Raw genomic sequence first — 24710 nt, 5'->3', positions numbered from 1 at the left:
TATTGTGTGTCATCTTCCCATTGGATTATAAGCTCTTTGAGGGCAGGAGCTCCTTCTTATCTGGTCACTGGATTCAGAAGGCTCTGGAGGAGAAGTGAGGCTGGTGACCTGCACAGCCCTCCCTCACTCAAAACAAACTCAAGTGCAAGTCATGTCTCTGATGGCATGGTCTTCTTTGGCAACGAAGGATGAACACACATCTCCAGGACTTAGCACAGTGTCTGGCTTATAGTAGGAGCTCAATATATGTTTATTGACTATCCAATGATTCCTAATGCTCTTTTTCAACTGTTTAAAAAACGAACTCACCTGTGGCACTGATCTGCCCAGTGCAACCTGTTTATGTTATTCGTGAGAACACTCTGCTGTTTGTGGGTTGCTAGCATTTCTAGAGAACCTTCACGTCACTGAGTGGGTGAATATTTTTTTTTCTTTCATTCCTTTCTAAAAAATCAAGAGTAATATCTTACTAGAGTCGTTACTGCCAGAGGAACTATTTGTTCCCTGTTCATATTTCATTGGAGCTAATCATGGTTCTACTTTTCCTTCTTCTTACTGGAAGGAGAGTAATTTCTGTTAGTATTAAGCATAATCTATCATTTCTCTTTGTGCTGTTTGGTAAAGACAAGGTTTGGTTTCATATAAGTGAAAATCATTCACTTAGCTCACTTTGGCATCGAAGGCAGCCAGAGGATATTTTAAGTTTCTAGATAATGTAAGAAGTTTCCTTCTGCTAACCATCTGATAGAAAAAGCATTTCTAGCTTTCGCTATTTCTTTATAGAAAATTGCCTCTTTGAGAGTTAAATTGTCTTCCATTGAATGCTCAAAGCATCCTTGAAGGGATGGATTTACTTCTTGACATAATTCTGTAGGAACTGTGGTGGGCTGTTTCAGAAGAGCCAGGGAAGCAAAGTGAGCCCTGCATGGGAATTCAGGAGGCCTGGTTTCTGCTCCCAGCTTGCTATGCTGCCCCCAGAGCCTCAGGTTCCACATCTTTAAAGGAAGAGACTTGGGCTGGCAGAGCTCAGAAATGCCTCCAAGCTCCCCTCCAGTTTTCTGAGTGCTCTCAATTATACCATCACACTTTAGGACCCAGCTCTTAGCAACAACTCAGCTAAGCAGCTGGAAACAAACCCGATTTTAGTCATTCCTGTTCATTTGCACTGGAGGAGATGGAGGGCAAATGGTGGGGGGATTATTGAGTCGCTGTCCCGCAGACTTTGCCAGGGTAGAGACAAGCCAAGGAGTAATTAGACATTTTACTGGCAGAAGGTCAAGTAGAATTCTGCTTTTGCTTTCAAGTTGACCCATATTATTTAGCCATCTCTTGGGGTGTAGCACTGTCCTTTTTTGGTACTCTCACAGTGCTTTTTAGTAAATAGTGATTCTGCATAATCTGTTTAATTATTAGCTCCCTCTTTTGAGATGTAAATGGCCACCGGCAGCAATAGCAACACCCCCTCATCTGGCACGTATGTAAACAAGCAGTTGGTGTTGAAGCTGGGACTTTACATCTCAGTCCCTGGATCTCAGTTTTAACCCCTCTGTTAGTTGAAAATGATTTTCTCTTGTAAATATTTTCTCATTTTTGTACCTTTTCACCTTCATTACAATCGTTGCTCTGTCGAGAGAGAACCGTTTGCTAAGATCACAGCAGACACACACACCCTGGAAAGGATAATAAGATGTTTTGTTGAAAATCACAGGGCAGCGTATTATGGGGGCTTGGGGGAAGGGAAGAAACCCAAAGAAAGCATTCAGTTTCCAGAGTCTACTTGAAATTTAGGGTTGTGTTTTCTATATGAGCCCATCTTCCTTATAGGTCCACTTAACTTTAGATTTCAGCTGGTGAAGTACAGATGAGAAACTATTCAAAGATTACAGAATATTTCTTCTGGAAAATTCTTCTGATTAAAATGGAATTTTGGCATAAATTCTTCCAGATCCTACTAATCACTTCAGAAGAAGTATACTACTAGCTGGCTCTAAGACTATCTCATTGTGTGACAATAGGCCTTACTTGTCTCTTAAACACTGAGTCTCCCTTTCCATGTATGTAGGATAGAGGACTCGGCCCTGTAGCCTCTGAAATTCTGCTTTGGCTCTTGTTGTTCATTGGGTCCAGATCTTACTGTGTTGGTGGTATAAGATTCAAGGAACAAGTTTTGATCAGTAACAGTAAGATAGAAAAATCCTGTTTGGGTTTAAAAAGTTTAACACAGATTAAAATAATTTGCTTAAAAGAAATCTGATTAACAGAACCAGATAAGTTATTAAACATCTCAGAGTAAAAATGACCTTTCCTCTGTCCTTAACTGTGCTGATTTGGATTACCTGGTTTATTAAAATGATTGGCTTCTTTGCAAGGGGGGCGAGGGTGTCAGGACATGTCTGCTTTGCTTACTGACTTCTTGGAGTGTGTGGACTTTGTACCATATGGAAATGAAAGGCCAAACTTGTGTGTTGACTGATAAAGAAGGAGGTGATAGGAGCGCAGCTCTTTTTCTTGTTAGGAAAAGGAACTGTCAGTTACCCCCATCTGTACCAAATGTGAGTCCCAGCATGTTTTCCTATTCTCAGACAGAAAGGAATGTCAACTGTTATTGAGTTCGACCCAACCAAACTGTGATTGCTTTAAGGGTAGTGGGGTCCAGTGGAAAGAAAGCTGGATTTAAATCCAAGAGCTGGAATTCTGATCCTGCTTATAGCCTTGCCTAGAATTCATTGAATTTCATCTGCAACGTAGTGGGTGGATTTTCTGCCTGCCTCACACAGAGTTATTAGAAAAGGATAAAACACTGTGCAAAATGAATTGCTTTTCCTGGTAGGAAAATTTTCTGGTTTGGTTATATCTGTTATTTTCCTCTATGTGTCTGTGTCTACACACATATATTTATACATGCACACATAAAATTTATAATTTATATTATCAGTTACATATGAAACTGTACTATTTCTCTGAGAGGAGCACGAATATAGACATAAACCATTAACTATCGTTCTGTTGTATCTGTCATAAGCAATGTGCCATTTTTCTATCATTGTGCCCCAGAGCAGTTTGGGGATGGGCCCAATTTTTTGGAATAAAATAATTAACTGAGAATGTGGAGGGTGAAAGGAAATAGACTTTGTTAAAATATTCACATTGGTCCAAGGTAATAAGACATATGAGGTTCTATCAAGAGTTTATATAAGTTCAGAGTATTTTTACTGTTAACTCCAGTATGTCATTCACATTTCACTGCTCTTGCCCGTCTTCACCTAGCATTAATAGTCAACTGGCCCTTGACATTGCTCTCCAGACTGTTATTTGTTTTCATAGCAGAGAAGCAAACTCCTTAGAGATGAAGAAAATGTTTATGTTTTAACAAGTACAATGTTTATTTTTAACTAAGTACAATAACTTCTTTCTAATACATGGAAATGTAATTTCCTGTCAGCACTATCAGCTTTTTTTATATCACTAGGTAGCACTAGCAGAACACATGGGAAAGTAAAGAGTTGGTTTTTAGTGGGGCTTTCCCCCCAGAGAAGACTTGTAATGCTCTTTTCTTTCCTGAAGAAAAACCAGTAAATGTTATTAACACCCACCATTGGTGCATGTAGTTCATGATAATTTCCCAGATAATACTCCACAACATTAAGGACCATGACTGATGCAGATCAAGACCTCCTCTGTGCCTTAGATGGTCTTGAGGAATCACTATGGCCAAAAAAAAAATTCTTTTCCTAATTTAGCCGAAGAAGTCCCCTGATGACCAATGCATTCCATCAGCAGGCCCATATTTGAAGGCTTTATAGCTTGGTGTAGGATCTGTACTCCAGAAAGGCTTCTGGCTGACAAGGCCACACACCACACAGTATGAGGCACTAGAAATGGACATCATTGAAGGTGACCCTGGATTCTTGAAAACTGTGAGCATTATTAGCCTTCTTGCTGCAGCCAAAGGGGATGGGAAAGAGAGTATGACAATTAAAGTTGTCGGGACTAGTAATGAGAACAAGAATACTTTCTCCAGTTTTTTCATGGGTGATGGAATTGGAAGTTTCCTAAAGATCTTCCTAAAGAGAGAGGAAGTAAGTCACTGAAAATAGAAAGAAGGGTTAGATGACAGAACAAAATTTCCTTTTCCTCTGATATTCCTTCTTTTGGTACTAGTGACAAGCTAGGGGGCTGGCCAAGCATAGTGCCTGTACACAGCTAGCTGATGCTTAATTGACATGAAAATACCACTCCTGTCTGCATCTTCAACCCCAATACAAAGTTATCCATCTTTATTAATAAAAGCAAGACGTGAGACTTGCCTGTGACTTTATCAGGACTTCTTGTCATCCTAACAGATTCTGGTCCTTACAAGTCACATCACTCTCACCTTTTGACCCCAGGTGAGAAGAAGGCCCATTCATTAGGTATCCCCAGAGGTAAAAGCTTGACACAATCAAAAGACAGAATTGTAACAGTAATATAACAATAGTAGCTAGCATTTATATTGAAGTTGCCATTTATATGAATCATCTCTCCACTTAATTTTTCTCCTTTTCCCCACTACTTTAACCTTTAAAGTTTATAGAAATATTGGTGAATATTCTCTACATTTCAATGCTAGAAAAAACTAAATCATTAGGGTATTAAGATGTCAGCAACTGATTTGTGACTTCTTTTGAGATGCAGAATTTGTTCTCTCATATTTTGAAGGTTTTTTTTCTTTTGCCTATGTTTTATTGGCATCCAGGAACAAAGGAAACACTGAGAAAAATATTAATAGCAACCACCCACTGCCCAAGTTATTCACCACTACATGTCTACCAGCAACCAAGTGTGGAAACCAGGGGCGGAAGTTCACTGGCAGACCTGAATAAAGATGGGAAATAAGATCCCCAGAACAACAGCTAACATTTCCAAATCAAGGAGATCCATTTTCTTGGGTTAGCATACATCTGATGAATTCCCTCTGGGTCCTTATGCTGTGGTTTGCCTATTTATTTTTACAAGGAAACCATGTACTCTCTTGGTTCTTCTAAGCCCAGGGTGGTAGTTTGGGATCTAATCCAGTTGGAGAATCGAGGAAATTGAGAGTTCTGTGCCTATCAAAATTATATATCCTCTCCACAGCATTACTGGGCCCTTATCTTGCAAAAGGATGATTCTCTACAGGAAGCATATGATTCTGTTGTAGGAAACTTCAGATATCCACCAAAGCTCTCAGGAAAGACATTTGAAGACATTTTCTCTCTGTTTCTCTTTCTAACTCCCCCTCTACACAACACATACACAGAGGAGGATGATTTCATTATAAACCAATTAAATGTGAACATATTTTCCTATCCTTGTGGTATCTATATGAGTGGGTCTGGAACATTTTTGAGAATCCATTGATTTAAAACAATTCCCTTCATTCTTGCTAGCCCCAAAAAACACATTACAAAAAAGTTGACATTGGGTGAGAAAAGAATCATGCCAAGACAGAATTATAGATCTGACAAAGTAGCTTATCAGCATTAGGCTTCAATCTTTTGATAACTGGGTCTCAATGGAACTATCTTTCAAAACTGACAAATCCCATTTCTTTACTCCATCCTAACTACCATTTTCACCCTATTGCTCTAAATTAGACATCACACTGTTGAATCAGAGAAGTGTGCATAGTGGGTTCATACACTCTAGCCACATTTTAGGGTTAGAGAGACTTGAGTTCAAGTCTTTCCTCTGATGCATTCTAGCTGTTGACCATGACCTGGCTTCTCAACGGCCCAGGCCATTTAACTCTCTTAAAAATATGTCACAGATAAACTCATCTGCATTATGCATGGAGTTTCCATACTAAGAAATCAGAGGCCTGGGCCTTTCCCCCACCCCAAAAGAGATTAAAATATAATTTTGCTAAATAATATGTATTTGAGGCAGTATCAAACTGCTTTAGTTGCAGAATTTTCCAACTCTTTCTAGTAAAGATGAAAACTCAGAGTAGCAACAATAGGTTGCTTCTTTTGTTATGAATTTTAAAAAGTCCAGTAAAATTCATTACCAGCTCCATAGAAGATGAAGAGGAAGATCATTTGACAGTACAACTATAAATGCCAAAAAATATAAAGTAGGCATTAGACGTCTATACAGAAAATATTTGCTTGTGGAAACAGCAGCTCCCTTCTTATCAGAATATTTAAGAAGAAAAGTAGCAAATCAATACTTATTACTTAGGAAAAATTGGAATACAAAATGATGTCCTTGAGTTAATCAGTGATATTGAGGTAATGAAAAATAGTAAGGGAAAAACTGTAAAAGAAAATGAAGTTGGAGGATGTGACACATTTGCAGAAGACAAAAAATAATTCCTTGGGGTTGGGGGAAAAACAGAGGACATGAGTTACAGTGCTGTCCTACAGCAATACAGGATGGCGGGTAAAGTGCTGGATTTGCCACAAGTGTCAGAGGCCTCTGGCAAAGGTCTGACCTTGTGTCAGTGACCTGACCACTCAGTCTCAGGTTCCTCATCTCTAAGACGGCACCTTCCTCATTTCCCCCTACACGCAGGGTTGTGGTGAGGTGACCTCCAATGAGGATGTTTACAGACCACTTCTTATTCCCCAGTATTCTCTCACTGTAAGATTCTGAACCTCAGAGTCCCTCACTTTATTAATTAGTACTGAGTACTTCCTACCCAATGAGCATGCTTCTGTTTCTGTGTGCAGAATGTCCTCTGGAGGCACAGAAGGTGGTGGGTGGGAGGGAACCCAAGGACTGAACGTGGCTGGCGAAAGCCAAAAAAGAGAATACAGAGATTCTAAATTCCTTCTGGATGCTGTGCCCAGTAACAGGATAAAAAGGGCACAGGTAATGATGATGATGATAGCTAGCATTTATTAAACACCTACTATATGCAGGCACGATGCTAAGCACTTTACAGTTATCATCTCATTTGATCCTTACCACAGCCCTGGGAGGTAGAGGCTATTATCATCCCTGTTTTCCAGATGAAGAAACTGGGGCAAACAGGTGTGAAGTGGCTTGGCCAGGGTCACACAGCTAGTAAGTATCTGAGGTCAGATTTGAACTTGGGTCTTCCTGATGTTAGCCCTCTGTCCTCTGCTCCACTTAGGGGGGTCTAAAAGCTAAACAGTGGGAAGGAGGAGGAATTCCTCTTGCTCAGGCTGGAAAACACCAGAAATTAGGAAATCACCTAAACGCTGGATGACCTGATGATCAGTCTCTTCTCTTTGGATTTTCCAGGTACACCAGAGGCTCCCTTCCTGGCAACACTTGAGAGTTGTGTATTGTAGCACAGTAGTGCCCTCTGATGGTAAGTACTGGCAGAGCCGTCCCATGTCATTCTTGACTTCTCTCTCTCCTCCCATGCAGTCTGCTGCACTGTCGGCCTTGTAGATTTGCAGGGAGGCCTCAGGACCCAGGGTAGCAGTGGGCAGGATGGAGAGAGAAAGCTAGCTTGTTGGCTTTGGAGTGTGCCAAAAAATGATGGAGAGTTTAAAGTAAAGACAGAATAGAAGTTAAAAAAGAAAGTGGCACATGAATGAAATCTTCACAGATGGGGTATTGAACAACCCTAGTCTGTTCTGTTCCAAATTTTCTTTTGTTTGGGGTGGAGGGGTAAGGGGGAGCTGGAAGACATGGTTACATGGTAGATAGCAGGATTGCCATGTTCTCTTCCCTGACAGAAACTTCAGTGTTTTCTTGTTTCTCCTGCTCCTTTGTGACATTTTTTTTCTCCATCTAGTGCTTTGGGGGTGGGAAGAGAATGAGCAAATGTTTAAGGAATTAGTCGTGCTACTCAGTAAGCATGTAGTGTTCCTGGTCCATAGAGACAGGAGGACGTAAGAGAAACCCACCTGAGGCTGAAGCAGGTTGCCTTACAAAATGATGGGTTGAGTTATGTTTCCAAGAGTAGGGATGAATTTGTGCTGAGCCATCCACCTGTGCAAGTGTCAGTAGCACATGTTTGCAGTGTAGTTGGTTGGGTTAAGGATGAACACATTTTGTGCATTTTGAGATGGAGATCAGACCCGTAGCTTTAATCTTATAGCACCAGCCCCCATGTGTAGTAAATACACAAGAAAAGAAGCTCCTATAAATTGGGAGGGAGGGGCAGTCAGAAGGAACTTCAGCCACCAAATCTGAAAGTCATAGCATTCTGTAGAGAACCCATTGGTATTTATTCATATGACTCTGGTGTGCCTGGACAAAATGTGAAAAGCAGCAGAGGGGACATGGGAACCAAAGTGGAGAACAGCGTCTCCAGATGGTCTCTTTTTCTCCCTCCATGGACACAATTGCCATTGAGGGAGTTACTGCATTGTAGTAGTTTTATTTTGCAATTAATAAAGGATAAGGGGACATTTCTGAAAGACCGTGTGAGGAGGGGAAGAAAGGAGGATGATAAATAATCTATACTGTTCGTTATCTGCTGAAGGATCTGTGGGGGAACATGGACAAGCCACACACAGCTCAAGAAGGTGTGGATGGGCTGAAATTTAGAATAACAAAGGGAGCACCATTACTTGGAGGGCTATTACTGAAAATCCTACATCTTAAACTTACTGTGTCCAAGCAAATGAGAAAACGAGAGAGTGCTTGGAGTTGGGGAGATTTTAAACTTCAGACACTTGAGAGGTGTGTGAACCTGACAAGTCCTTTGACCTTTCTTGTGCCTCAGCTTCCTCATCCCAAAACTGGGGGTAATAAGACCTAACTTATGCAGCTCTTGAGATTCCAGTGAGATGATGTACAAATAGACTTTGTAAACCTAGATGCACTAGAAGCATGTCATCTGCGACCTCGCCAAATAAAAATAGCCCCATTGCAACCCAGTAAACATATAGAGCAGTTAGTCAATGCAGAGCGCTGAATGGTGGGGGATACAAAGACGAGTGAAACCTGTGAGATACTTAGCATCAAACTGGGCAAAGGAGAAAAGTCCACAAAAACACCTTCACAGAGTTGTCGTGAGGAACAGATGAGATGATGCATGTGAAAATGTTTCCTAGACCTTCAAATCACTGTTGAAGTGTTAACTGTTATTACAGTTGCTGGTATGATCACCATTGTTGTCCTTACCATGTGTGGTCCAAGCACACTAGAGAAGTTAGCGTATTTGGTTTTGTCAGGAGACTCAGCCTTCAGCAAAGGCCTCTGGATTACTTACATTTGTGGAAGACTTAGGTGACATTTACGCCATTGCGTATGACCAAACTATGGCATAGCTTAGTGCTTAGGGTTATGCAGATTTATCTCCATGAGTCAAGAAGTAGTTGAGTGCTGACTACATGCCAGTCGCTCCACTGAGGGATACATGTGGGTACAAAGAGGGGCAAAAACAGGTTCACTCTGCTCTGGGAGTTCACTGTTGAATGGGAGAGATGACATGCAAAACATGATGTACAAACGAGTACATAAAGGCATGAACAGAAGGAAGGAACTGGCATTAAGGGGACTGGGAAAGGCTTCTTTTAGAAGATGGGACTTTGAGACTTGAAAGAAGCCAGGAGGCAGGGATGAGCAGGGAGAGGTTTGTGTGCAGGTGGGCAGTCAGGAAAAACACCTGGAATAAGGTGAGTTGTCTTATGTGAAGAATACCAGAGGCCAGTCATGAGATTTTTGAGTGTGCCTGTTATGGTAAGGGGTAAGAAAACTAGAAAGGCAGGAGGGGGCCAAGCTATGAAGAGTTCTAAACACCAAACAGAATTTTGTTTTTAGTCCTGGAAGTCATAAGGAGTTGCTGAGTTTATTTAATATGGTCAGATCTTCACTTAGGAAGATCACTTTGACAGCTGAGTGGGGGATGGACTCAGGCTGGCAAGCAGATCATTGCAGCAGTCCTGCTGTCAGCACCAGGGTAGTAGGAGTCTAAAAGGAGAGAATGGGGCATATAGAAGGGACAGGAATTGACAAATGATTGGTTGTGGGAGGTGAGAGGGAGAGGAGTCAAGGATGTCACACAATGAGGTTACAAATTGGAGGGATTGAGAGGATGGTGGTGCTCTTGACAGTTCAGAAGAGGGCAGAATTTACAGGGGAAAGATAATGAGCTAAACACATGTTGTATTTAAGATTTCTATGGGATATCCATTTCAAGATGTTTGTTAGGCAGTAGAAGAGAGAAGGACAGAAGTCAGGAGAGTGAGTAGGGCTAAGATGATAATGCAGTCTCTAGGACATGATGAGATCACCAAGTGAAATAGCACAAAGGGACGAGGCAAGAAGGCCCAACACAAAGCCCTGTGGGACACTCGTGGTAAGCAGGAGTGACCTGGATGAAAATCCAACAAAGGAAGACAAGGAGTGGTCAGATAATAGGAAGAGAACCAGGAGAGAAGAGAGTGTCAAGGAGATGAGGGTGATTGGCACTGTCAAAGAGTGCAAAGGATGAGGATTGAAAGGCATTTGTTTGGCAGTTAGGAAATGAGTAACGCTGGAGAGGGCAGTTCCAGTTAAATGATGAGCTCAGAAACCAGCCTGCCGAGATTTAGGAAGGGTGAGAGGAAAGGAAGTGGAAGCCCCAGTTGTCAATGGCCTTTGCAGGGGCTTTAGCCATAGAGTGGAGGAGATAAGAGCTAGCAGGGCTTGATAGGTGAAGTGAGGGTTTTGATGGTTTGTTTATTGGTAGTAGGTTTAAGGTGGAATGACTTGCGCAGGTAAAGGGGTTAGCCTTGGCAAGGAGAAGGATCACCTCTTCATCTTGGTCCTTTGTTCTTGAAGAGCACCATGACATCATCAAAATGATGCCAGGACTTGCAAGTGAATTGGATTTAAGTGAGAGAGGGCTGTACAAAGTCACCAGCCTCACCTTCCTCTCCAGAGCCATCTGGATCCACGGGCAAGGGACAGATCAGGATGACTGGAGATGGCCCCACAACTCTTCATGTGAGATGGGGTAAAGGAGGAGATAGTGGCAAAAGGCATCAGAGTGATATGAGATGAGGAAGAGGAGGAGGAGAAGGAGGGAGGGAAGAAAGAACTCTTAGCAAACAGCCTCCATTTTTTTTTCAGTGAAATATGAGGCAGGGTTATTCAACTGAGAGGGCTGAGGGGAGAGGGAACTATGGGAGGTTTAAAGAGTGATCAAAAAGGAAGATCCACTATAGTGAGTAGGCTAGTGAGTTATTTAAGGAATGTAAATAGGTTGCCTAGCAGCAGAGAGGTCCCAGTTGAGATGAGGTAACGTAAATTTGTAACAGACCCAGTCCACACAATTTCATGAGTCTCAACGGCTTTTAGCAGCCCGTGTGTAGGAGTAAAGGAAGCAGTTGGTGAGAGTAATTCAAAGCTGAGGCTTAGGACAGCAAGATCAGTTTTGGGATAGAAGGCCATAGGTTCTGAAGAGGAGAACGTGATATGGGAAAGAACTGAAGGCATGGGAGACTCTGACATAGTGAGGATGAAGAACAGGATTTGCAGCTGTAAGACAGAAGAGGAGGAAAAAGGACGACCAATTATGATCACATATGGGAATTTCAGAGTTGATGAACATGAAAGTGGTGCCTTTGTGGGTGATGGCATGATCAAAGGTAGGGCTGTTTCTGTGTAACTGAGGTGAGGTAGAAGATTAAGACATGGGAACTGAGTTGATAAAGGAACTGGAAGTTAGGGTATTTAAGGAAATATCTGTATGTAGTTGCAGTCTTCCTCATATAAGGGCAGGAGTTGGGGTAGAGGGAAAGACTGAGCCCAGGCTCAGAATTCATTGGGGAATGAAGGAGAATGTCCTAGAGGTTGATGGATAATGTCCACCAGGATCTGGACGGGATGAAAAATGTAAATGGTGTGAATCTCAAAGAAGGAGAAGTTGCTGACTAGAGGTGGTCGAGAGAGTCTGGAAGTGAAGGGAGTATAAGAAGCAGTTTAATTCCTGCAGAGTGACCCTCAGAGCAGGGGGAGTTATGAGTGAATAGAAAGGAAAGCCAGTGATGGCAGTGTCATCAGGATGGTGCCAGGTCTCAGTAAGTTCCAGGAGATATAAGGAGAAAGGAAATAGTTGAAAAGAATGCAAGTTTGTCAGTTATTGAGCAGGCATCCCAGTGAGGAACGGGGCAGGGCAGGGGGGAGCACAGCTGGACTGGAATATTTGCAGAGTAAAGGGAATAACAGTGGGCAGTTGGAGATGGAAGATGCAATGTGTACTGGAGCAGCCAGGGGTTGAGAATGACCAAAATGGAAAGAGTGAGAGAGGAGAAGTATGCTAACCTTTGATGAATGAATCCACAGACAGGATCAGTGACTAGAGAGAGGTCCACTGCCAGAGGCAGGTGATCAGACTGCTCCGTGATGAGGTCCTTTGGCATGGGGTGATGTTGTCAGGTTGAGGAACAGGCCAGAGGCATATGTGGCCTGGATCTGGACTGATGTAGCATTCCCTTTTCAGACCCTTTTTAAAAAAGTTTTATTGGCATATTTTGTGTTTTATACCAATAGTTCCCATTTTCTTTAAATTAATCACCCCCCTTTTTTAATCACAGAAAGATAATTAAGCATGAGACTAAAACAGTATCTGACAACATGTAAATGTCTTACCCTTTTGTAATCACCTACATTTTTACCAAAAAGGAGGTCAATGTTTCATCATCTCTTCATGGTGAGACTTTTTAAACTCAAAAGGAGAAGAGAGTGCAATGTTCGATTGGCCATCTAATCATTTAGTGAACTGTTTATATCCCATATTATTTACCCACACATTTAATATATAAAGAACACTGTTGTATGTCGTCTGCTTAGAAATGTTTTCTTCATAGAAATGTAAAACAATTAAAATGATATTTTAATGCCATTTTTGGTTCTGAAATAACCAGATAAGCAAAAAAAAAAAGGAATATTGGCAGGTTTAGAGAAGAAAAAAATATTGATCATGCAATGGTTTGAAACAACTAAAAGTTAGAGGCCTGACTTTATGTACTGGCCCTGCTTCTGACTGGCTTTGTGACTTCGGACAAGTCACTCGACCTCTGTGGGTCTTACTTTTTGTATTTGTAAATAAAGTTTCTTTCAACTTTAAAACCATGGTCTCACAAGGCAGAACTAGAAGTGCCATACTATCGGAGAGCCTAGATGGATTTGGACTAAAACTAGGACAATAGAGAAGCAGGCCTGCTTTACAAAGATGAATCTAGCAACATTGTTGGGGTTGTGTGGGGAGGAACTAGAAATATTAAGATAATTTAAGAGGCACTTAGTAGGGTATTCTAGATGATATGTGCCAAGATCCTGAACTAAGATGTTGCCACTGGAAATGGAAAAGGGAGAAGATATATGTCTGAGAAATTACATAGATAGAAACTATAGGTTTTGAGTGTGGCAAATAAGAGAATTTAGAAATTAGAAAGTAGGAGAAAGAACTTACATGGAGAAAGATGACAAGCTTAGTTTTGGACCATGAGAGTGCTGAAAAGTAGTTGTTTGTTGACATTCATTCCTAAACTGGGAATCATTTTGTGTTCTTGAGAGTCTAAGAGTTTCTGTGTCCCACTATGAAGAACCCTCCTGTAGGTGACACAGATTTTGTTTTTTAAAAATTGTATGTCTGTCATCCAAGGAACAGCCAAGATAATTTAGGATAGGCTCCTCGCTAAGTTGGCTACAGACTGATCAATTTTTTTCAGCAACAGCAACTCATGAAAATATATGTGAGGCAGTCCACATTTGCCAAGAGAGTATTTTCATTGATGAAATCTCAGATCCTTGAAGTGTTAAAACCAAATGGTAAAGGAAAAGGAACCCAACCAAACAACTTGGTTGATGGAATTTTCACTTAAAATCAGTATCTTTTTTGTGTACACTGGCATCTGGCTCTTGTCATCCTACATGCTTTTATATCCATATTTTGACTTAGCTTCAACTAGAAACTATTTCAATAATTCATAAGCCCAAGGAGTTTTTGTGTGACTGGTTGCAAATTAGAAAAGAAATTACATTAGAATCAAATTTGGGGAGAATAAGGAAACCTGAGAATTTGGCTCAATGGTAGTGCATAAAAGACTTAGAATTGAAGATTGATGTTCATATGTAGAAGACAGCAAGTAAACTAGTTTGGCCAGATCATAGACCAGGAGTAATGTGAAATTAGTTTGGAAAAGGAAGTTGGGGAGGGCTTGAAATGCTAAATAAGGATGTTTGAATTTGATCCTGAAAGCCATTAGATCTTCATAATCAAGGCATTGATATGGTGAGATCTTTGCTTCAGGAATATCACATTGGCAGCTCTGTGGAATATAGATTGGAGAAGGGACAGATTCGAGGCAGGGAGACCAGTTAAGACACTCTGAAATCATCCAGGTGAGAGACTATGATGCTTCGAAATGGGGTCGTGGTTACGTGAGGAGGGAGAAGACAGATGTGAGAGATGTTGTGGAGGGAGAATTGACAAGATTTGGCAAGCGACAGGATATGGGGAGTGAAGTATCTAAGATAATGCTGGGAGTCTGAACTTGGGTGACTGTAGGATGGTGGTACCCTCTACAAAAAGAGTCAAGTAAAGAAGAAAAATGACTTCTAGGGGAAAGATAATAAGTTCTATTTTGGATGTATTGAGTTTGAGATGCATAAAGGATATCCAGTTGGAAATGCTCAAGAAGTTGATGATAATGGGATAGGAGCTCATAAGGGAGTGTGGAAATCTTGTCCATGATGACATTCAGTAAATAATTGTTGAATGACTAAATTCTCAGTTGGCAGTCTGTCTTGGAAGGGTGGCATCCCTAAGGATTCTCAACAGCAAAAGTATAACCACACATGCCTCCCTTACGTTGAAAGTAAATACAGGAGTCTGATCCAGCAACCTCTAATTCTAATACTCTGTTTAATTAAATCCAGAAGTCTGAATAAGAACAAGAATACCCACCTATACATACAAGGGAATTCCACAGGGATACCTAGCCTTATCCTTTGTACATGTTTTCTTGTTTCCTCCCAAATCACTGGTGTCTGTTTGATCTTATGTTGCCTTGTTGTGAAAATAACCTGCAGTTGAAGATAAAAGAAGGTAGCCATTAAAATAAAACATGTGCTTAAATGGTAATAGGTATTTTGTAATATAAAGGAGTGGTAAAGGGTAGCTTTAGCTGTTTGATGATTTCAAGTGGTCTTATATCCCTTTTTGTTGTTTGTTTATGGGGTTATTTTTTCTCATCAGACGTGACAGTGGTTTACCAAAATGGATTACCTGTGATATCTGTGAGGCTACCATCCCGGCGTGAGCGCTGTCAGTTCACACTCAAACCCATTTCAGATTCGGTTGGTGTATTTCTACGACAGCTGCAAGAAGAAGACAGAGGAATTGACCGAGTAGCAATCTATTCACCAGGTATAGTACACTTTGATAACTATGAGCTCTCTCTTGTAAGCCTTAAGAAAGCTAACTTATGGAACGTGATCCCTGGTGCCTTCTGAACTCACAGGGTCTTCTTGAAATGTGACTGCTCACTTTTATCACTGTGGTTCAAAAATGCTTATAGCTGGCAAATAAAAGATGGGCAGTCACATTTTCATTGCTTGAGACCTTTTAATGTAAGATTTAGGTGCAGAGTAAATTATTCCGGTAATAATTATTGAGCCTTCCACTTTGGAAGAATGAAATCATAGGGTTTTATTTTTTAGATCTGGGGTCTTTGCAGTAAAGGTTTGACACCAGGATGGGGGTGAGGGGGGTGGTTGGGGGAATATACTAGTTTGAAAAGCATATATGTTAAAGACTGTCTTCAAGATGTTGGAGCAAGTAGCAGCAGAACCATCCCAGCTCTTGCACAGCTATTCCAGTAAGGATAAAAAAAAAAAAAAAAAGGTAATGGACCAAGATATCAGCAAGAAATTCGAGGAGTAGCAAAGTCAGTCCAACGAGCTGCCCACATCTGTCCAAAGAGATAACCTGTGGTTACCAGGAATGGAGTCCTGGCAGAAGAACCCAGACCAAGAGTTAGCAAAGGCCTCTTCTAACCTACAGTTCAGTCATTCTGACCCCAAACCAGGGCTAGATAGGGCAGTAATCAGAGCATTCCCTGGATCAGTCTGTTCTGCACAGTGGGTGGAAAAGGTCCTGAGGGATTTGAAAAAAAAAAAATGTAGTGCTCATTAGCAGATAGTACAGATATGAATTAAGGGAGGCCCTACATTCCTTCCAGAAGTTCATAGAGCCTGACCCCAGCAAAAAGTACCAAGTCAATAAGTAAGGCTGGAAAAATGAGTAATCATGAGAAAACACTGACAGTAAGAAAGGTCGTAAAGCAAGGGACAAGACACAAACCCAGAACAGGAGACTAATTCTATTCCATCTATAAGCAGAGTATCACAGAAAATGACAGATTTGCCACAAGCTATACTGGAATTTCTGGAATAAATGAAGAAGGAATTTTAAAATGATCGTGTAAATTAAACAAGAGCTTTATAAAGCATAAAGAATCAGAAAGAGCACAAACAGCTTAGTGCAGAATGTACAAAACCTTACTCAGATATCAAACTCCTTGAAAATCAGATTGAACCAGACAGATCAATGACTGCATGAGACTAAAGAAATACTAGAACAAAACGGAAAGACTGAAAAACAATTGACCTGGAAACCAGGTCAATAAGAAATGATCTAAGAATATCCAGACTAGCTGAAAACTTTCACTATTAAAAAAGAAAGTCTTAAGTATTAGATTTCAAGAAAAAATAAATGAAAACTCCCTAGACCTATTAAAACCAGAGGGCAGAGTGAAAATAGAACTCAGTAGCCACCTCCAGAAAGAAACACAAAATAATTACTCCCAGAAAAACCATAGCCAAAACCTAGAGTTTTCAGGTCAAATTAAAAATAATACAAGCAACCTGAAAGAAAGAGTTCAGATACTAAGGAGCCATTGTCAGTATTATATAAAACCTTGAATGTACAACTATAAAGAAGAAAACAGTATTCCAGAAGGCAAAAAAAAAAAGATTTTAAATGCTTATAACCAATAATAACTTACTCAGCAAAGCTGAATACAATCTTGTGGGAAAGAGACAACCCAGAACTTAAATAGAGGACTCAAGTAGACATTTTAAAATACAAACGTAGGAGTCAAAAGAAACATGAAAAGGTAAATACATTTGGGCAAATGGAAGGAATTTATGTTGAAATGTTTATAGTCTAATAGGGGAGAAGACACAAGCATCCTCTCAGAATCTTAATGTATTCAAGGGTTGTAGGGACAGTAAATATGACAGAGGGCCTGAGAGTAATTTTGTTCTATTTCGATAATCTTAAGAGAAAAAGTAAAGGGAAGGAAAAAGTAATACATCAGGGAAGAGAGGGAGGAAGGAGTGGAGGTAACAGGCTAAAAATGAACCTCATTTTCATCTGAACTGGACAAAGGAGGATGGAATACACTTGCACAGAGATTTTGGCACACAACTGCATAAAGTTCAACAGGGAAACATAAAAACAAGGAAAGGAAGGTTGGAATTAAGAAGGAATGTAAATTCAGAGAGATAGTAGTAATAAGAAAAAATCTTCTCTTCAGAGGGAATCTCTGATCAGAAAGATCATGAAGGAGGGAATATAAGGAAAGAAAGGAGGGGTTAGGCAAGAAGAAGAAAAGTAGAACAATAAAATAGAAATAAAGTGCATCAAATATAGACGACTGTTACTGAGCACAGGCTTGTACCACCATCCTCTTCTTTTTTTATAAAGAGGGGGCCAAAGGGAAAGAAAAGAAAAAAGCATAATCTCTAGGACAGAAGAAAATCCATGATTAACAGTCCTAACTATGAACATGGACCAGGGTTAAATGACCCAGGGTAGTAGGAGAATCCAACAATAAGTTGTTTACACAAAACACACTTGCAACAGAAAGATTGACATCATTGAAAAAGGACTAGAAGAAACTCTTTTATCTTTTAGTTCAGGAGTTTTTAACTTGGGGTTCACATGGATGGAGAAAAACTTATCTTTATGTTCACTAATCTTTAACTGAAACCTTACATTTCCTTCAATTATTGAGAAATATTATTCTGAGAAAGGATCCAGACTTCTAAAAGAATCCATGACTGGGATCTGTAACAAAAAAGGTTAAAAACCCATGCTTTAGGTAAACTCAAAAATGCAAAGGTAGCAATCATGACCTCAGACGAGGCAACAGTAAAAATAAACAGATAAACAAAGGCATTTCATTATTTTTATAGACACTATAGACAGTGAATTCGTATCAATATGTAAAATCAATATTTAAACTAGATGTACTGAATGGCATAGTATCTAAATACTTAAAAGAAAAGGTAAGTGGTTAGAGAAAGAAATAGTAAAACTATAACAGTCAATGAAACCCTCTCAGACCTAGATAAATCTAATCAAAATATAAGAAGGACGTTAAGACCTGGATATTATCTTAAGAAAATGAGATATATCTGTAGTGATTACTTGATGAAGAAAAAAGGCACACACATTTATTTATTTATTTATTTACTTGCTTACTTATTTATTTATAGTCCAGGAATGAGGTAATAAAAGCCTGTACGAGCGTGATAGTTGTGTGAGTGAAGGGAACATAGATAAGAGATATTATAAAGATAGAAGTTACAAGATTTGGCAACAGATTCTGATATGTGGGGTGAGAATGAGGAGCGACTCCTAGCTTGTGAGCTTGAGTGAAGGAAGTTCAGAGGACGCTAGGATTTGGGGGGGAAAGTAATGAATTCTCTTTTGAACATGTTGAATTTGAGATGCTTATAAAGCATCCAGTTCAGAATATTAAATAGGTAGTTGGTGATGGGAAACTGGAAGTCAGGAGAGAGGTTATGGGTAGATAAATAGATGTAAGAATCATCTGCATAGAGATGATATGATAAGATGACTGAGATAATACAGAAAGAGGAGAACAGAGGTCTCACAAGATGGACATGTCCATTAACCATAGTTAATGGGTATGATCTGGATAAAGAACCAGTAAAGGACCCTGAGAAGGAGCTGTCAGCGAGTAGGGGGAGAATTAAGAGAAATCATCAAAAGAAAGAGGAAAAGGACCCATAGGGCACCAAAATATTTTTGTAGTGGCAAGGAACTGGAAATTGAGGGGGGTGCCCATCAATCAGGGAATGGCTGAACAAATAATGAGTGTGTGAATATAGTGAAATAACATTATGATGCAAGAAATGAAAGGGGTGGTTTCACAGAAACCTGGAAGGACTTGTATGAACTAATGCAGAATGAAGTAAGAACAACTAGGAGAAGAATTTATTCACTGAAAACAATACAGTAAAGTAAAACAACTTTGGAAGATTTAAGAATTCTGATCAGTGAACAGCCACCATCCAAACGACCAGTAACGAAGCACACTTCCCACCTGTTAACAGAAGATGATACATTCAAGATGCAGAATGGGACATACATTTTGGACATGCACCTTGCAGGAATTCGTTTTGCTTGGATATGCATATTTGTTATACAGTTGTTTTTCTTTTTCTCCCAATTGAAGAGAGAGGGAAAATAAATGCTTGTCAATTTTTTAAGTTAGATTTTTTTAAAAATTCCCTGCACTAAAGCAAAAGACTCATAGCTATTTTGAACAGTTGTATGCCAACAAAACTGACAGTTTAACTGGATGAATATCTACAAAAAATACATCTACATTAACAGAACGAGAATTAGAATACTTAAATAATCATAACACAGAAAAAGGAATAGAATAATAAATTAACTCCCAAAGAAGAAAATCCCCAGTACCAGATGGATTTACAGATTAATTCTATCAGACATTGAGAGAATGTTTCCAGTATTACATTGATATTTGCAAAACTGAGAAAAGAAAGGATCTTAACAAATTTCTTCTATGATATGGTCTTGATACCTAAACAAGGAGAGTCAAAACAGAGAAAGAAAAGTATAGAACAATAATCCAAATTAATATTGATGCAAGCTACAGTACCATATATCAAAAAGATCATGCACTATAACGAGGTTGGATTTATACCAGGAATACAAGGTTGGTTTAATATCTAAGGAAACCCAAAACAAAAGTGACTATAGTAATTAAAAAACAATATAAATCACATAATTATATCAATAAATGCAAGCGGGAAGCTTTTAATAAGATTAAAGACCCATTTCTGTTTTAAAAAAAATAGTAAAAAAGCAATAGAATAAATGGATCATTACATAATTTGATAAGTAGTATTGTGTATAAAATTGTCAGTGTGGAAAAAGACCAGAAACAAAACCAAACCATAATAGCCCAGTACCATAAATTTAGGAACCAAGAAGGTTTTATTGAGTTCCCCCACAGGGGTAGAGACTCCCTGAAGGAATAAAAGGACAGATCTGACATAGGTTTCAGTTTAGGCAGGAGGTGAATTGGGTGTGGGGTAGTTCAGGATTAGACAGGACTGTTGCTGAGGGCTTATAGGGTAAGAATAGGAGATGTAGCCTATGATTGGACAGGCCAGTTGCTGGGCTAGTCACAGGAAAGGCTCTTTTTCCGGTTAGCTATCTCTTATAACCCTGCCCTAATAGATAAGGCTATAGTTGTTATTGTATCAGTAAGGAAGATTGGCAGGGGTGGGTGTTGCCCTATAAGCTGAGTCATGGGCAAGATAGAGGAACTTAGACTAATGGAGTTGTTTTAACTTTTTCATCTACCTACAGTATCTAAAACCAAGAGCCAGTATTATATGTAATAGTGATAAAATAGATCCTTATCCATTAAGATCATGGGTAAAGCAGGGGGATATACATTATTACCATTGATATTTGACATAGTGCTAAAAATATGAGCTACAAAAATAGGCCAAATAAAACAAATTGAGGAAATAAGGGTAGTCAAAGAGGAAGAAAAGTTTTCTATTTTGCATATGTGATGGTTTGTGTAGAGTACCCTACAGTGACAATTTAAAGATTAATTGAAACAATCACTTTAGCAAAGAAGCAGGATATAAAATAAACTTAAATCATCGTCCTTTCTGTATGTTACTAACAAACTACAAGAGGAAGAAATAAAATGATAAATTCTTTCCAGAGTAACTACAAAATATATATTACATTTGAGAAATGACCTATCAAACCTATGCAGGAAACTATCTGAATATAAATACAAAATGCTTCATAAAAATAAAGGCAGAAGTAAATATGTGGAAAGATACTAATTGCTCATGGTTGGGATGTGCCACCATAATACAAGTGACAGTACTACCTCGATGGATTGTGCCATACCAATTAAATTATCAAAGGATTACTTTAAAGAGGTGGACAAAATAGCAATAAAATTAAAGTGGAGCAACAAAAGATCAGTATTCCCAAGGGAAATGATGTTTTTAAAAACAACTCAGAAGGGAACTTAACAACACTCAATCAGTATCTACAAACAATACAACGACGTAGTAGTTTATTTCAAAAATACTACAAAGTAGTCATTATCAAAGTGATTTAGTACTGGCTGAAAAACAGAGACGCTAACCACTGGAGCAGATTAGGTATATAACCGGCAAAACCAAATGAATATAGTAATTGATAAACACTTAGGAAGACTGCAGCTCCTTGAGTGAGGACTCACTATTCATTCATATATGTGTGTATAGATATATAGATAGAATATATACAGATATATCTATGTGTATATCTGTATTTATATGTGTGATGTCTCTATATACACCTATACATACACATATATATGAATAGACAAAAGTCTGGTAGAAATTAGGTTTAGATCAAGATTTTACGCTTTATACCATAGTACATTCCAAATGATACATAGCTTAGATATAAAAGATATACAGTCAAGAAGCAAGGAAGAAAATACCTTTCTTAAATTATGGATGGGGGAAAAGCTTTTGACCAAAGGATAGAAAGGATCATAGAAGATGAACAGATGGTTTAGATTAATTACATTGTACTATTTTTTGCACAAACAAAACTAATTCAGTTAACGTTAGAAGCAAAATAACTAATTAGAAAAAATATTTGTAGCAAATTCCTCTGATAAAGGTCTTGTTTTCAAGCTACGTAAAGAATTGATTCAAATACATAAGAATGACAGCTATTCCCCCAGTAAAGAAATCCTATCAAAGGATATAAACAGTTATCTAAGGGATAAATCCAGTCTATCAATAGTCATGTAAAATGGATGCTCTAAATAACTAAAAATAATAAATAAAATGCAAATTAAAATAACTGTTAGTCTACCTCATATTTCCAGAATATCACCAAAAAAAGAGTGATAATTGTTGGAGGGGCTTTAGGAAAACAGATGCACTGGTGACATTGTGAATTGGTCCACTTGTTCTGGAAAGCAATTTAGAACTATGTCCCCAAAGTCAGTAAACTTTGCATGCCTTTTGATATAGCAGTACCAATTCTGGCACATGTCCCAGCATTTTCAGTGTTGCAAGGAATGAGAAACAGAAGGAAGGGAAGGTTGCCCATCAGTTGGGAAATGTCTGAAAAAATGAGGTATAAAAATAGAGTGTTATGCTATTGAAATGACAAAGGGAAAGAGATGGTTTCAGTGAAACTTGGGAAGATGCAGAGTGAATTGAGCAGAAACAGGAGAAAATTTACACAGTAACAATGACACTATAGAAACAACTTCTAAAGACTTCAGGTGTCTGATCCGTGTAATGACTGGTCATTGACTACAAAGAATAGATGAAGTAGACTACCCACCTCTGGATTGAACAGTGATGGACTCAAGGTGCCAAATGAGACATCCATGGCAAACGTATGGATTTGTTTCTCTTGACCATGCTTATTTGTGACAAGGATTGTGTTTTTCTTTTTAATGTTGGAGGTGGGAAGAGGCTAGAGATAGTGTTTCCAAGAAAGAAAAAGAGAAAAAGGCCCCTGAAGTCTTTTCTGTATGCAGGGGGGAAAACAGAAGGAAACACAGAAAAACAGTACAGTTGCAAAAGTAACGCTGGATTTATCGTATACTTTTTAAAAAATGCTATGCATAATAGAGATTGGCCCCCACATGTACTCTTTGTTCCAGTAGCTCTGGTCTCCTGGCTGTTACTATGAACATGTTCCTCTGGCTCTTGGCTGCGGGCAGTCTTTCTGGATGACCCCCATGCCTGGAATACTCTCCCTCCACTGTTCCCACTACTGACCTGGGAATGGCTTCCTTGAAGTCCCAACTAAAATCCCATCTTCACTGGAAGTCTTCATCAATCCCTCCTATTTCTAGTGCCTTCCTTCTGTTAATTATGTCCCATTTATCTTGTATACAGCTTGTTTTGCATATTCTGGATGAGCTGTTTCCCCCTTTAGACTGTAAGCTTCTTTAGGACAACGACTGTCTTTTGGCTCTTTTTGTATCCCCAGCACCTTGTACGGTGCCGGGCACATAGCAGGCTCAATAACTGTTTACTGACTGATAACTATTTTCTATCCGATTTCACATATAGGAATATTCCCTCTTATGGGAGTTCATTAAATTCAGAATTTTTAAAAAATTAAAAGAAAACATTACACAAAAGACATAACTTTTTCAGGCTAAAGCAATAAGTCATAAATTTTTTTAAAAAGTAATTAATTTTAAAATAGTTTTAAACAGTCTTGAGGGAAAAAAAGTAACAGAACTATAGGTTTTCTTTTTTAAGTACTACCTTCACTTCAACTTACGGAGAATAATGAGCCTATTTGCCCTGCTCTATTATATCCAGCCTGAACCTTTACAGAATATTTTATATTAATGAGTATTCCTAAGTGTACAAGATGCTGTGATTACCATACAGAGGTCCTCTGGGCAAAAAAGTTCCATCATAAGCATTCAAGAAAATGGAAAATCTGTGTGGATTTCCACTCCTATAGATTTTTAGCCAAGACTTACGGTGGCCAACGAACTTATTAGCCTTAGACTACAAGGGCATATCGCCCTTGAGTATAATGTTCTTCCAAATAAACTAAAGCCAAGTGAATTCAGCAGACAGCCCTGGGTTTTAATTTTTCTTACTCAACTTTTCTTTTTGACCTTCAATTCAGCAAACATTTATTAAGTGCATTCCGAGGGTACTTAACACATCTCTTCAGTTTTCCACTGTCTTCCTTTTTACATTTGTTATGATATAAGGAACTATGAATACATACTTAAGGTCCTTGCATAAAAAATACTGCCTGCTGGCAAAAAATAGTACGTGATCTCTTTACGAGTTAGTATTTATGAAGAGCTATTAAATGAAATTCAAAAGGGATTAAGCCATTTTTACAATTAAAATAATTGAACCTTATGTCTAACTTGATTTGTAAGATCTCTTGTCCCTGACCTCTCTGTAAAAATAATTATGGAGCACATGAAAAGTTTTATTTTAATTTCTTGCAGATGGTGTTCGTGTCGCCTCCTCAACAGGAATAGACCTCTTGCTCCTTGATGACTTCAAACTGGTCATTAACGATGCAACATATCACGTTCGACCACCAAAGAGAAGTAAATATCTCTTTTGTGGGGTTGGGGAACATATGGGAGAGGTATTTTTGAATAGACTGTGTTTCATATAAGGAAGTTTCATGGATAACCTTGTGGAACAGACTGTTTAAAAAATTGAGTAATTTTTATCTAATTTTAGAATGTAATTCTTTTTGAGAATTTGTGTCATCCGTGTTCCTAGTACCATGCTAGTTCATCCATTTATACTTATTTAGCCAGGAGCTAAATACAGTAACACATTTCATTCAATATTCTGGATGAGTTGTTTTACACGATTGAATATTCCAGATAACCTAAGACTCTTTGAATTCCAGAACTTCTTAACCATCTTGGATGAAAATCTTT

At 38.9% G+C, this 24710-nt stretch overlaps 1 protein-coding gene across 1 annotated transcript in view; it reads left to right on the top strand.

Moving 5' to 3' along the window:
* The window catches only part of MCU (mitochondrial calcium uniporter), a 168975-nt gene that overhangs the window by 128970 nt on the left and 15295 nt on the right, over window positions 1–24710 (top strand). The window contains exons 2-4 of the mRNA XM_072628224.1: window positions 7231–7300; window positions 15134–15304; window positions 24261–24365. Coding sequence (XP_072484325.1) covers window positions 7231–7300; window positions 15134–15304; window positions 24261–24365 — 346 coding nt within the window. The remainder of the gene's footprint in view (window positions 1–7230; window positions 7301–15133; window positions 15305–24260; window positions 24366–24710) is intronic.

This window comes from Notamacropus eugenii, chromosome 1 (genome assembly GCF_028372415.1).
Source record: "Notamacropus eugenii isolate mMacEug1 chromosome 1, mMacEug1.pri_v2, whole genome shotgun sequence".
Taxonomy (NCBI): domain Eukaryota; kingdom Metazoa; phylum Chordata; class Mammalia; order Diprotodontia; family Macropodidae; genus Notamacropus; species Notamacropus eugenii.
The sequence above is the reverse complement of the archived record's forward strand: the minus strand, read 5'-3'. Positions and strand labels throughout refer to the sequence as shown.